The 15,287-nt window shown below is 44.9% G+C and overlaps 1 protein-coding gene across 2 annotated transcripts in view; it reads right to left on the bottom strand.

Annotated features, from left to right (window-relative positions):
• Positions 1–15,287, bottom strand: part of LOC126170669 (inter-alpha-trypsin inhibitor heavy chain H4-like) — a 186,189-nt gene that overhangs the window by 72,172 nt on the left and 98,730 nt on the right. For both annotated transcript variants that reach the window (XM_049920744.1, XM_049920746.1), the window contains exon 9: positions 485–876. In XM_049920744.1, coding sequence (XP_049776701.1) covers positions 485–876 — 392 coding nt within the window. The remainder of the gene's footprint in view (positions 1–484; positions 877–15,287) is intronic.

Raw genomic sequence — 15,287 nt, 5'->3', positions numbered from 1 at the left:
AGCGCCTAGAACCGCTCGGCCACAAGGGCCAGCAACTGGATAAAAGAAAGGATCAGTAGGTAAGATAGATGCTGAGTTATAAAGGATTTCATGAATTTCATTATGGAGGGAGACATATGGAACTACTAAGTAAGAAGTTTCAAATGGCTGTATATTGCAGCAGATGTTACGAGAGGAAGAGACATGCAAACGACAGATTAGCTAGAAGGCTGCATCAAACCAGCCTTCCAACCTGAGTGACAACAAAAGTGTGTTCAAATACGTGTGAAATCTTATGGGACTTAACTGCTAAGGTCATCAGTCCCTAAGCTTACACATTACTTAACCTAAATTATCCTAAGTACAAACACACACACCCGTGTCCAAGGGAGGACTCGAACCTCCGCCTGGACCAGCCGCACAGTCCATGACTGCAGCGCCTTAGACCGCTCAGCTGAGTAACAACAGTGACGAAACGTCCGCAGAGAGCTGTGCGCAAGCCTACCTGCTCGGCGTCGTAGTTGAACGTGACGTCGTTGAGCAACGGCGAGGCGATCTGGCGGTAGAAGTTGCGCAGCTGCAGGTGCGCGTCCGCGGCCTCGTAGATCCTGCGGCCGACGCCGCTGTTGCGCACCGCGAGGCGGCGCAGGAAGCCGTAGTCGGCGCCGGTGCCGAAGGCCAGCGTGAAGATCGCGGCCTTCGTCTTCAAGTTGCACTCGGTGATGCGGTCCACGAAGTTGTCCCAGATCCTGACCCTGCCTTTCGGCACACCGTCCGTCAGCAGCAGCACCATGGGCGCGTGCCGAAGTCGGCCTGGCGTCGAGCTGCCGCCCCCGCTGGCGGTCCTCGATTCCAACACGCGCAGCGCCGTCTTAAGTGCGTTGAACATGTACGTGGCTGCCCGGCACACACGTGAGTCAAATTTTAGCATCTAGCTTCCTAATCACTGACAGCTAACAAACTACACTACTGGCCATTAACATTGCTACGCCAAGAAGGAATGCAGATGATAAACAGGTACTCATTGGACAAATACTAGAACCGACATGTGATTACATTTTCACGCAATTTGGGTGGTGCAAAGATCCTGAGGAATCAGTACCCATAACAACCAGCTCTGGCTGTAATAACGGCCTTGATACGCCTGTGCATTGAGTCAAACAGAGCTTGGATGGAGGTACAGCTGCCCATGCAGCTTCAACGATACCACAGTTCATCAAGCGTAGTGACTGGCGTATTGTGACGAGCCAGTTGCTCGGCCACCACTGACCAGACGTTTTCAATTGATGAGAGATCTGGAGAATGTGCTGGCCAGGGCAACAGTCGAACATTTTCTGTATCCAGAAAGGCCCAAACAGGACCTGCAACATGCGGTCGTGCATTATTCTGCTGAAATGTAGGGTATCGCAGGGATCGCATGAAGTGTAGAGCCACGGGTCGTAACACATCTGAAATGTAACGTCCACTGTTCAAAGTGCCGTCAATGCGAAGAAGAGGTGACCGAGACGTGCAACAAATGGCACCCCATACCATCACGCTGGGTGATAGGCCAGTATGTCGATGACGAGTACACGCTTCCAATGTGCGTACACTGCAATGTCGCCAAACACGGATGCGACCATCATTATGCAGTAAACAGAACCTGGATTCATCCGAAAATATTTCGTTTTTCCATTCGTGCATCCAGATTCATCGTTGAGTACATCATCGCAGGCGCTCTTGTGCGTGATGCAGCGTCAAGGGTAACCGCAGCAATGGTCTCCGAGTTGATAATCCATGCTGCTGCAAACGTCGTCGAAGTGTTCGTGCAGATGTTTGTTGTCTTGCAAACGTCCCTATCTGTTGACTCAGGGATCGAGACGTGACTGCACGATCCGCTACAGCCGTGCGGTTAAGATGCCTGTCATCTCGACTGATAGTGATACTAGGCCGTTGGGATCCAGCACGGCGTTCCGTATTTCCCTCCTGAACCTACCGATTCCATATTCTGCTAACAGTCATTGGATCTCGACCAACGCGAGCAGCAATGTCGCGATACGATAAACCGCAATCGCGATAAGCTACAATCCGACCTTTATCAAAGTCGGAAACGTGATGGTACGCATTTCTCCTCCTTACACGAGACATCACAAAAACGTTTCACCAGGCAACGCCTGTCAACTGTTGTTTGTGTATGAAAAATCGGTTGGAAACTTTCCTCGCGTAGTAGGTGTCACCACAGGCGCCAATCGTGTGTGAATGCTCTGAAAAGTTAATAATTTGCATACCATAGCATCGTCTTCCTATCGGTTAAATTTCGCGTCTGTAGCACGTCATCTTCGTGGTGTAACAATTTTAATGGCCAGTAGTGTAATTAATCAGTTTAAAAGGTAATACAGGGCGCTCTAAAATTCCCATTACAAACTTCTAGGGCTTGTGAAGGGGACTGAGTAGATAATATTTTGAACTGGAACACATGTCCGAAAACGTGCTTTTACGTATTACAACTTTCCCAAAACAAGTTAGTAATGCGACTATTTTCACGGGTAATTTATTAGGCGTCACCCAGTACATCACTTACTTTACAGTTCCCCTCATTAGAACCAAAGAAGAAAAAAAGGAAACGTAAACGGTTTTCTCAAACACTATTATCTATAGTAAAATTTGAATAGTTTTTGTCGTTCTCAAAGTAGGATTAGCATTCTGATCCACTGCAGGTAAGGCTACCACGAAGTTCTGTGCACACGCTGTACCTACGAATGATTTTGTTGTACACACGTTCCATCACACCTGATTTCTCTACAATCCGTCCTGCACTGACGACAACTCAGTCCACCAGATCTTTTTCTGTCTGTACAGGGGTCTAATAAACCAAACTCTTCTTTCAATCCCATAGGAAAAAAGTCCGGTAGAGTCAAATCCACTGATCATGGAGGCCATGTGATTGGACCACTTTCGCCTATCCATCTGTATGCAGATCGTTGGTCCAGATGTTCCCGAACATGACTTGCAAAGTGAACAGATGCGCTGTCATGCTGAAACCACACGTCTTCACTGACGTTTAGTGTCACAGCACCCAACAACACGCCCAATAATTGTTGTAGGAAGGTCAAGTACATAGGACCTGTAAGCTTTGGTGGAAGGATGTACAGTACAGTCATCACATGGTCATCCAGAATACCTGCCCACACGTAGATACCAAATCTGTGTGGGATGAAAAATGGTTCAAATGGCTCTGAGCGCTATGGGACTTAACTTCTGAGGTCATCAGTCCCCTAGAACTTAGAACAACTTAAACCTAACTAACCTAAGGACATCACACACATCCATTCCCGAGGCAGGATTCAAACCTGCAACCACAGCGGTCGCGCGGTACCAGACTGAAGCGCCTAGAACCGCTCGGCCATTATGGCCGGCTGTGTGGGACCCCTGTCTATGTGTGGAATGTGAGTTTTCGACTTCCAAGGCTTGGGGACACAATCCCTAGTAAATTTACTTTCATCTGTGCACCGTGAAAATACTAGGGGCTCACTGATACAGCGGCGCAGACTCTACATACAGAACTGAAGCAGTCATTTTGTTGTCATTAATGATTGTACCCTTTGGAGGTGGTAAGTATGTAGTTATTGGTCATACAGACATATCAGATGCTCACAAACTACACTCCTGGAAATGGAAAAAAGAACACATTCACACCGGTGTGTCAGACCCATCATACTTGCTCCGGACACTGCGAGAGGGCTGTACAAGCAATGATCACACGCACGGCACAGCGGACACACCAGGAACCGCGGTGTTGGCCGTCGAATGGCGCTAGCTGCGCAGCATTTGTGCACCGCCGCCGTCAGTGTCAGCCAGTTTGCCGTGGCATACGGAGCTCCATCGCAGTCTTTAACACTGGTAGCATGCCGCGACAGTGTGGACGTGAACCGTATGTGCAGTTGACGCACTTTGAGCGAGGGCGTACAGTGGGCATGCGGGAGGCCGGGTGGACGTACCGCCGAATTGCTCAACACGTGGGGCGTGAGGTCTCCACAGTACATCGATGTTGTCGCCAGCGGTCGGCGGAAGGTGCACGTGCCCGTCGACCTGGGACCGGACCGCAGCGTCGCACGGATGCACGCCAAGACCGTAGGATCCTACGCAGTGCCGTAGGGGACCGCACCGCCACTTCCCAGCAAATTAGGGACACTGTTGCTCCTGGGGTATCGGCGAGGACCATTCGCAACCGTCTCCATGAAGCTGGGCTACGGTCCCGCACACCGTTAGGCCGTCTTCCGCTCACGCCCCAACATCGTGCAGCCCGCCTCCAGTGGTGTCGCGACAGGCGTGAATGGAGGGACGAATGGAGACGTGTCGTCTTCAGCGATGAGAGTCGCTTCTGCCTTGGTGCCAATGATGGTCGTATGCGTGTTTGGCGCCGTGCAGGTGAGCGCCACAATCAGGACTGCATACGACCGAGGCACACAGGGCCAACACCCGGCATCATGGTGTGGGGAGCGATCTCCTACACTGGCCGTACACCACTGGTGATCGTCGAGGGGACACTGAATCGTGCACGGTACATCCAAACCGTCATCGAACCCATCGTTCTACCATTCCTAGACCGGCAAGGTAACTTGCTGTTCCAACAGGACAATGCACGTCGGCATGTATCCCGTGCCACCCAACGTGCTCTAGAAGGTGTAAGTCAACTACCCTGGCCAGCAAGATCTCCGGATCTGTCCCCCATTGAGCATGCTTGGGACTGGATGAAGCGTCGTCTCACGCGGTCTGCACGTCTAGCACGAACGCTGGTCCAACTGAGGCGCCAGGTGGAAATGGCATGGCAAGCCGTTCCACAGGACTACATCCAGCATCTCTACGATCGTCTCCATGGGAGAATAGCAGCCTGCATTGCTGCGAAAGGTGGATATACACTGTACTAGTGCCGACATTGTGCATGCTCTGTTGCCTGTGTCTATGTGCCTGTGGTTCTGTCAGTGTGATCATGTGATGTATCTGACGCCAGGAATGTGTCAATAAAGTTTCCCCTTCCTGGGACAATGAATTCACGGTGTTCTTATTTCAATTTCCAGGAGTGTATTTTATATTCCGGGCAACCGCAACTGTTGAAAGGCATGATGTTAGGAAGAACTCTGCTTACACCTGGTAAAATTGTTGTTAGTTAAAACACGACCGGTTTCGCAGCTTCAGCCGCGTCATCGCTCCTGTTCATAAGTATGTGGCGTCACACTATCCACATGGATAGCTTCCGTTCCACGGGCCAGATAGTCTTTCTTTGTCGTTCATGCGGGCCGATTTTACCTTGCCCTATAATGAGCTGTCACACTGGTAATACGCTGCCACCTGATTCCTTCCACATAGTAATTTGCGTGTGCCGCGACCAATCATGATAACAATGAAAATTATTTATTGCCAATTCAGTCTCTTTAAAAAAAATTGCGTCCGATCACTATAAAATTTTTTCCTTTTAGGTTTGGGCAGATTTAAAGAATGGGGCACGTCACCATAGTATTGAGGATATACCCAGAACAGTAAATTTTGTTAGGAGTATACTTTAGACATTCCCTTGCTAATTTTAATATCCACTATCACCGTGTAGGTTCATCTGATGATGCTAAAAGCGGAGTTCTTCCTAACATCATACCAGATGATAATTGTAGCAATACCCATCGCACGCGCAATTGCTCGTGTATTTATTGATGCTCTTGAACATGATGTAATATGGCCTTTTCCAATTGTAGTATGCACTGTCTCCTGTGAGCACCACATTTACGCCTGCTGATACTGAAAATATCCCTTTCTCAAAGATGTTGCGTAATTGTGATGAAAAGAGTATGCGTTTGAGTCGGACGTTGCGGGTAACCATCTTGATAAAGGTGACGAGCAGTTCTTCCATTACCGTGAACTTTGCCGTACAGAAGGAACATGTCGGTGTATTCTGCAAACATGTAGCTAACCATTTTTCTCTAAGACTCAAACACACTAAAATATAGCTCGAACCACGTCAGAAAGGTAGTATAGCTGTGAAATGACATCCTATCCGACGTACTACCCTACTGTTTACCTACATAGCAAAAATGTTTTCAAATGGCTGTAGCACGGAAACGTTATGTTTCCGGACATGAGTTCGAAATAAAAATATTGCCTACCCAAATTTCATTGAAAATAACATCATTTTATTCTAATAAGTATTTGCATGAAAATGCACAAAAAATTTAAATTTCTTGCCAGAATGGTAAAATCAAACAAAAAATTAAATAACTTTTATTTCTACAGGGTTTAAAAAAAGGCATTTCGTATGCCTGTATCAGTTCTTAATTTATTTTCGCATTGCCAGTAACTTAAAGTAAAATGTTTATCATAGAACTGTGATTCAATATTTGTTAATTAAGTTATTAATTTGCTAGTAAATAAGGAATTCAAAAAAGTAAAAAAAATATGAAACCGCCAATCCATGATTACAGTCTGATGACTGTACGTGCTGACCTACTGAAGAATTTGTAATTTAATTTCAAATGTGTTAGAAATCTTCCAATTTGGGAGGCTTTGTATTTTAGAGTTTGTATGAGGATTACATGTTATTCCTTTAGGAAATAGGTGTCCAGGATGGGATCTTCATATCAAGAAAATCGGAGGGGGCAAGTCTGCAATGTCCCCTTGTTAGTCATATTCCAGTGCTCCTGACGAATGAGGCTATTTAGTGAGTGAGGTTCGCTCAACAGGCAGACGATCTGGCTAGCTGGTGGTGGTGTTTAATATAAGAAATGGGCCTGGAAAGATCTAATTGAAACAATAAACTAATTATTTCCCATTGAAACTCAAAGTTTGGTGTTTTTTCGTGATTTATTCCCTTTTGACTTTGACATTTTACCCTGTTTTGTTTTCTGGATTTTATCGCTGGGAGTTACTAGAAACCAATTGAAGGCAGTTTAATGACTGGTTGGATCTGTTTGTCTCTCTGGAAGTAACTGAATTTGTACAGGGTATTTATTAATGGCATGGGAGAAGTCCCAGTTCTAACCCAGGTTCGCACGTAAAATCGGGGATGGTGACCATTCCTTGGATTGATTTACTAGTGTATCAGAGGGTTAATCCTGGTCCACCAATAAACGTTTGCAAGTATACCTGTCGAGCAATACTTTGTTGAATCTGTCTCGCAAGCTACACATGCCAGTCGCTATGAAATACTCTCAGTCGATTTAAAAAAAGCTATTTGGTAAATAACATCTATTTTTTGTTTTTTTTTCTTTTTGGTCATCAGTCCTCTGACTGCTTTGATGCGGCCCGCCACGAATTCCTCTCCTGTGCCAACCTCTTCATCTCAGAGTAGCACTTGCAACCTACGTCCTCAATTATTTGCTGGCTGTATTCCAGTCTCTGTCTTCCTCTTCACCTTTTGCTCTCTTCAGCTCCCTCTAGTGCCATGGAAGTCATTCCCTCATGTCTTAACGGATGTCCTATTAACCTGTCCCTTCTCCTTGTCATTGTTTTCCACATGTTCTTTTCTCCTCCGATTCTGCACAGAACCTCCTCATTCCTTGCCTTAACAGTCTACCTAATTTTAAACATTCGTCTGTAGCACCACATCTCAAATTCTTCGATTCCCTTCTGTTCCGGTTCTCCCCGAGTCCATGTTTCACTACCATACAGTGCTGTACTCCAGACGTACATTCTCAGATATTTCTTACTCAAATTGAGGCCGAAATTTGATATTAATAGACTTACTTTGGCCAGGAATGCCCTTTCTGCCATTGCTAGTCTGCTTTTAATGTCCTTCTTGCTCCGTCCGTCATTGGTTATTTTACTGACTAGGTAGCAGAATTCCTTAACTTCATCTACTTCGTGACCATGAATCCTGATGTTAAGTTTCTCACTGTTCTCATTTCTAATACTCCTCATTATCTTCGTCTTTCTTCGATTTACTCTCAATCCATACTTTGTATTCATTAGACTGTCCATTCCGTTCAGCAGCTCATGTAATTCTTCTTCACTTTCACTCAAGATAACAATGTCATCAGCGATCGCGTCATTGATATCGTTTCACCTTGAATTTTAATTCCACTCCTGAACCTTTCTTTTATTTTCATCATTCCTTCCTCGATGTACAGGTTGAACAGTAGATGCAAAAGGCTACGTCCTTGTCTTACACCCTAATTAATACGATCACTTCGTTCTTGGTCGTTCACTCTTATTATTCCCTCTTGGCTGTTGAACATATAGTATATGACCCCTCTCCCCTTATAGCGTACCCCTACTTTCTTCAGAATTTCGAACATGTTGTACCATTTTACATTGTTGAACTTTTTTCCAGGTCGACAAATCCTACAAATGTGTCTTGATTTTTGTTTAGTCTTGCTTTCATTATTAACAGCAACGTCAGAATTGCCTCTCTCGTGAATTTACCTTTCCTAAAGCCAAACTGGTCGTCATCTAGCACATCCTCAGTTTTCCTTTCCAATCGTCTGTATATTATTCTTGTAAGCAACTTGGATGCATGCGTGCATTAAGCTGATTGTGCGATAATTCTCGCACTTTTCAGCTCTTTCCGTCTTCGGAATTGTGTGGATGATGCTTTTCCGAAAGTCAGATGGTCATGTCGCCAGACTGATACATTCTACACACCAACATGAATAGTCGTTATGTTGCCACTTCCCCCAGTGATTTTAGAAATTCTGATGGAATGCTATCTATCCCTTCTGCCTTATTTGATCTTCTCCAAAGCTCTTTTAAATTCTGATTCTAATACTGGATCTCCTATCCCTTCTAAATCGTCTCCTCTTTCTCCTTCTGTGATATCAGACAAATCTTCCCCCTCATAGAGGCTATCAAAGAATTGTTTCCACCTATCCGCTCTCTCCTCTGTATTTAACAGTGGAATTCCCGTTGCACTCTTAATGTTAACACTCTTGCTTTTAATGTCACCGAAGGTTGTTTTGACTTTGCAGTGCGGTGAGTCTGTCCTTCGGACAATCATTTCTTTTTCGATCTCTTCACATTTTTCCTGCAGCCATTTCGTCTTAGCTTCCCTGCACTTCCTGTTTATTTCATTCCTCAGCGGATTGTATTTTTCTATTCTTGAGTTTCCCGGAACATTTTTGTACTTCTTCCTTTCATTGATTTGACTGAAGTATTTCCTCTGTTACCCATGATTTGTCCGCAGTTACCTTCTTTGTACCTATGTTTCCCTTCGCAACTTCCGTGATGGCCGTTTTAGAGATGTCCATTACTCTTCAACTGTACTGCCTACTGAGCTATTCCGTATTGCCGTATCTATAGCCTTAGAGAACTTCAATCGTATGACGCCATTCCTTAGTAGTTTCGTATCCCACTTCTTTGCGAATTGATTCTTCCTGACTAATGTCTTAAACTTCAGCCTACTCTTCATCACTACTGTTTTTTGATCTGAGTCTATGTCTCCACCTGGGCACACCTTACAGTCCAGTGTCTGATTTCAGAATCTCTGTCTAACCGTGATGTAATCTAACAGAAATCTTCCCGTATCACCTCCTCCTATTGTGATTCTTGAACAGAGTATTCGCTATTGCTAGCTGAAACTTGTTATAGAACTGTGTTAGTCTTTCTCCTCTCTCATTTCTTGTCCCAAGCCCATATTCTCCTGTAATCTTTTCTTCTACTGCTTCCCCTACAGTACATTCCACTCCCCCATGACTATTAGATTTTCATCCCCCTTTACAATATACTGTATTACCCTTTCAATATCGTCATACACTTTCTCCTTCTCTTCATCTTCAGCTTGCAACGTCGGCATCATTGTCGTTGTCGGTTTGCTGTCGATTCTGAGTAGAACAACCTTGTCACTGAACTGTTCGCAGTAACACACTCTCTGCCCTACCTTCCTATTCAGAACGTATCCTACTCCCGTTATACTGTTCGCTGCTGCTGTTGATATTACCCTATCCTTCTATGTCTTCTTTCCTCTTCACTTCACTGACCCCTACTATTTCCAGATTAAGCCTTTGCATTTACGTTTTCACATCTTCTACTTTCTCTAGCACGTTCATTGTTCCTAACATATCGAAACTGTATTGCAAGCTGAGAGTAGAATAATATCTGTTTCCATTCTCGAGATATTGATCTGTATGTGAGACGAAAAGTTCGCATGCAGTGCGCCCAGTAATGTTCAAGTGTATCGTGAACCATATAGTCACAACATCTCTCTTCAAGATTTTTGCAAATTACACCACACAAAGAGGCAATTATCTTGTTGTATTATTAACACCCAAAACTTTTTATGTCAAGTAATAGAGGTACATATAGTTTGTTTTGCTGTAGCGATACACATTTTTAAAGGCATTTAATATCTAGTTCATCCAGTCAAAGAAAAATATTGAATAACATTTTCTCGGTTTTCAAGCTACATCAGGTCGAGTTAAGTACTAAAGCTTTCGATGACTATTTCTACCACAGGAGTGAAATACCACTAACTGTCAGTGACGACGATGGCGAAAATAGCCATTGAAACTCCAGTATTTTATTCGAATTGACGCTGCTTGAATACTGTGACGATTTTATTCAAGCACGCTACAGCAAAAAAACTAGGAGGACAACGAAGAGTACTGTGGTATGGGACACGTTAACACACTCAAAAAATGCACAACTAAGCAGTTATGTAAATTGATGACAAATTGATATTCGTGTAGGTATCGGCAGAAAATGCAAAACTGAAAACTTCGGAGCCCTATGGATGAATATGTGACGCTGAGGCACAATTTCTCCACATAGTAGGCAGGGATAGTAAACAGGCGATATATCTATACCAGAACAAAAAGTCTTTGCGAATTTGATTCCGTGGCTTAGTTGAACAGTAACTATGCCTCACAGACAGGCGCATGAACAATATATGCATTTAAAAGAGGACGTGTAATGGGGTTCAAAGAAGCCGGTTCCAGTAATTGGCGAATCGCTCGACATTTCAATACCGTCGATGCCACTATTCGACGATATTGGCAGGAATGTGTGATCCGTGGCGAAATACAGCCTCAACATGGAAGCACTCACCACAGGAGACGGCGGGTAGCGAGTAGCGATCAGTTGTCAGAAAGGCACTCAGAAAGCCCCGAATTCATTATTATGAGCGATCCGACACCCCAAGCAACTAGTGCTTCAGTAGCCACAAGGGCCATTAATAGGCAACTCACAGACAGCGTCCTGAGCTCACTGCGCCATTGCGCCCTTTACCATTGGCCTCTGTACACCAACGTGGCCGTCTGCAGAGCTGTCTGGCACATTCAGCCTGGAGTCTCACTTGCAAGAGTAGAATTGCCTTCATTGGTGAATCCCGCTTCGAGATGACCCCGGCGAGGAGAAAAGACGTGCTTGAAGATACTCCTGACTATCGCCCGCAATACGGTTCGACGTGCAAAAGTGATGGTCTAGGGTGTTATTTAATTTCATAGCAGGACCACTTCGGCTGCCATCCGCGGCACCCGTGCAGCACAGCTGTAGGTCAACGATATTTAACGCCTCGTTTTGTTGCACTTCATGTCAAGCCATCCTGGGCTTGCATTTCAACAAGATAATGCCCGATCGCATACGGCGAGAGATTCTACTACTTCTCTTCTTGCTTGCAAAACTCTATCTTGGCCAGAAAGCTCACAAGATCTCTCCACGGTTGAGAAAGTTCGGACCATTACGGGCAGTGCCCTCAAACCAGTTCGCCATTTCGACAATCTTAAGGGCCATTTGCACATAATTTGTTACGACATCCCTCAGTATGGAGAACTGCTTGCATAAGGGCCGAAAACGGACGAATTCGTTACTAACTTGCTCAATTTGCGAAGTTCTTTCTCGTGAATAAATCATCCAATGTTTCTGAAATTTTAATCATTTTTTTTTGTCCGTAATTGAACGTGATCTCTACCGATTTCCGTTCCATTCGGATAATTCCGTTGTGATGCGTCACTTTTTTCGTCTTAGAGTGTATTTACGAACTTCAAAGTGGGCTCCTGAGATTGAGTCGAAACCTTTTTGTTGTTATTGGACAAGATTTAATCGCTAAGTAGCTCCATACCTTAATTATATACGTTTAGAGCCTTTTATAGCTGCGAAGTAGGGAGGCATTCAATACGTAATGTATCACATTTTTGTCCTGGAAGCGAGTTGGTTTTATTCAGGATTCCAATACATCATATTATTCCCTCTCTTTTGGCTACAAAGCCCTATTTTTCAATGTAATCTCCGTTCAACGCGACGACGCCACCTTAGTGGGAGAGCCTCTATGCCCGCATTGCACCAGTCTACTATCTTGCTTCATCAATAATATCCCCATCATCCATTTATTGCTCCCCGCAAAGCGCATTCTTCATTGGGCCAAACAACACTTCCGGGTTGATCGTTACGCCGTGAAGAAGGATCGCAAACAGACTAAACTCTTCACAGTCCCAGAAGACCGCCGTGTGACTCTACCGGGTGAAGTTGTGGTTTTCAACTTGTTCTTCGAAGGATAGGTGGTGTGGAGCCACTCTATATACCACCGTCACAGCCGTGGTCGGTCGACCGACGTGCGTAGATCGCACAGGTTGGCAGTATCTTGTTGCGATGACAGACGCCTCGCCCAACTACTCACCACGCTTTTGTTCACCTCCAGATGTCCGTAGATATTATGAACACCTGCAGTGCTCTAGTGTCACCACCTATCAGAACTTATGATATTATGGGGGCTGAAGTGGGAATATTACACGACGTCCTACACCGAACTCCTCATTTTTCAACCATAGTTGACGGAGAAAACAAATGGGTAGCATTACTTATTAACATGTACTGTAATGACATCAGCTTGTCAACTAGTCTTTCCAGCATCGCTATTGAAATTATCTTTATAGGCAGGTGTCTGGTATCTACATCGAGTTAAGTACTAAAGCTTTCGATTACTATTTCTACCACAGGAGTGAAATACCACTAACTGTCAGTGACGACGATGGCGAAAATAGCCATTGAAACTCCAGTATTTTATTCGAATTGGCGCTGCTTGAATACTGAGACGATTTTATTCAAGCACGCTACAGCAAAAAACTAGGAGGACAACGAAGAGTACTGTGGTGTGGGGCATGTTAACACACTCAAAAAATGCACAACTAAGCAGTTATGTAAATTGATGACAAATTGATATTCATGTAGGTATCGGCAGAAAATGCAAATTGAAAACTTCGGAGTCCTATGGATGAATGTGTGACGCTGAGGCACAATTTCTCCACATAGTAGGCAAGGATAGTAAACAGGGGATATACCTATACCCGAACAAAAAGTCTTTGCGAATTTCATTCCGTGGCTTAATTGAACAGTAACTATGCCTCACAGACAGGCGCGTGAACAATATATGCATTTAAAAGAGGACGTGCAATGGGGTTCAAAGAAGCCGGTTCCAGTAATTGGCGAATCGCTCGACATTTCAATACCGTCGATGCCACTATTCGACGATATTGGCAGGAATGTGTGATTCGTGGCGAAATACAGCCTCAACATGGAAGCACTCACCACAGGAGACGGCGGGTAGCGAGTAGCGATCAGTTGTCAGAAAGGCACTCAGAAAGCCCCGAATTCATTATTATGAGCGATCCGACACCCCAAGCAACTAGTGCTTCAGTAGCCACAAGGGCCATTAATAGGCAACTCACAGACAGCGTCCTGAGCTCACTGCGCCATTGCGCCCTTTACCATTGGCCTCTGTACACCAACGTGGCCGTCTGCAGAGCTGTCTGGCACATTCAGCCTGGAATCTCACTGACTGGAGTGGAATTGCCTTCAGTGGTGAATCCCGCTTCGAAATGACCCCGGCGAGGAGAAAAGACGTGCTTGAAGACACTCCTGACTGTCGCCCCGAATACGGTTCGACGTGCAGAAGTGATGGTCTAGGGTGTTATTTAATTTCATAGCAGGACCACTTCGGCTGTCATCCGCGGCACCCGTGCAGCGCAGCTGTAGGTCAACGATATTTAACGCCTCGTTTTGTTGCACTTCATGTCAAGCCATCCTGGGCTTGCATTTCAACAAGATAAAGCCCGCTCGCACACGGCGAGAGATTCTACTGCTTCTCTTCTTGCTTGCCAAACTCTATCTTGGCCAGCAAGCTCACAAGATTTCTCCACGGTTGAGAAAGTTCGGACCATTACGGGCAGTGCCCGAAAACCAGTTCGCCATTTCGACAATCTTAAGGGCCATTTGCACATAATTTGGTACGACATCCCTCAGTATGGAGAACTGCTTGCATAAGGGCCGAAAACGCATGAATTCGTTACTAACTTGCTCAATTTGCGAAGTTCTTTCTCGTGAATAAATCATTCAATGTTTCTGAAATTTTAATCATATTTTTGTCCGTAAATGAACGTGATCTCTACCGATTTCCGTTCCATTCGGATAATTCCGTTGTGATGCGTCACTTTTTTTCGTCTTAGAGTGTATTTACGAACTTCAAAGTGGGCTCCTGAGATTGAGTCGAAACCTTTTTGTTGTTATTGGACAAGATTTAATCGCTAAGTAACTACATATCTTAATTATATACGTTTAGAGCATTTTATAGCTGCGATGTAGGGAGGCATTCAATACGTAATGTATCACATTTTTGTCCTGGAAGCGAGTTGGTTTTATTCAGGATTCCAATACCTCATATTATTCCCTCTCTTTTGGCTACAAAGCCCTATTTTTCAATGTAATCTCCGTTCAACGCGACGACGCCACCTTAGTGCGAGAGCCTGTATGCCCGCATTGTACCAGTCTACTATCTTGCTTCATCAACAACATCCCCATCATCCATTTATTGCTCCCCGCAAAGCGCATTCTTCATTGGGCCAAACAACACAAAGCGCATTCTTCATTGGGCCAAATAACACTTCCGGGTTGATCGTTACACCGTGAAGGAGGATCGCAAACAGACTAAATTCTTCAGAGTCCCTGAAGACCGTCGTGTGACTCTACCGGCTGAAGTTGTGGTTTGCAACTTGTTCTTCGAAGGATAGGTGGTGTGCAGCCACTCTATATACCGCCGTCACAGCTGTGGTCGGCCGACCGACATGCGGAGATCGCACAGGTTGGCACTATCATGTTGCGATGACAGACGCCTCGCCCAACTACTCACCATGCTTTTGTTCACCTCCAGATCTCCGTAGATATTATGAACACCTGCAAGTGCTCTAGTATCACCACCTATCAGAACTTTATGATATTATTGGGGCTGAAGTGGGAATATTACACGACGTCCTACACCAAACTCCTCATTTTTCAACCAAAATTGACGGAGAAAACAAATGGGTAGCATTACTTATTAACATGTACTGTAATGACATCAGCTTGTCAACTAGTCTTTCCAG

The sequence above is a fragment of the Schistocerca cancellata genome, chromosome 1, assembly GCF_023864275.1.
Source record: "Schistocerca cancellata isolate TAMUIC-IGC-003103 chromosome 1, iqSchCanc2.1, whole genome shotgun sequence".
Classification (NCBI taxonomy): Eukaryota; Metazoa; Arthropoda; class Insecta; order Orthoptera; family Acrididae; genus Schistocerca; species Schistocerca cancellata.
The sequence above is the reverse complement of the archived record's forward strand: the minus strand, read 5'-3'. Positions and strand labels throughout refer to the sequence as shown.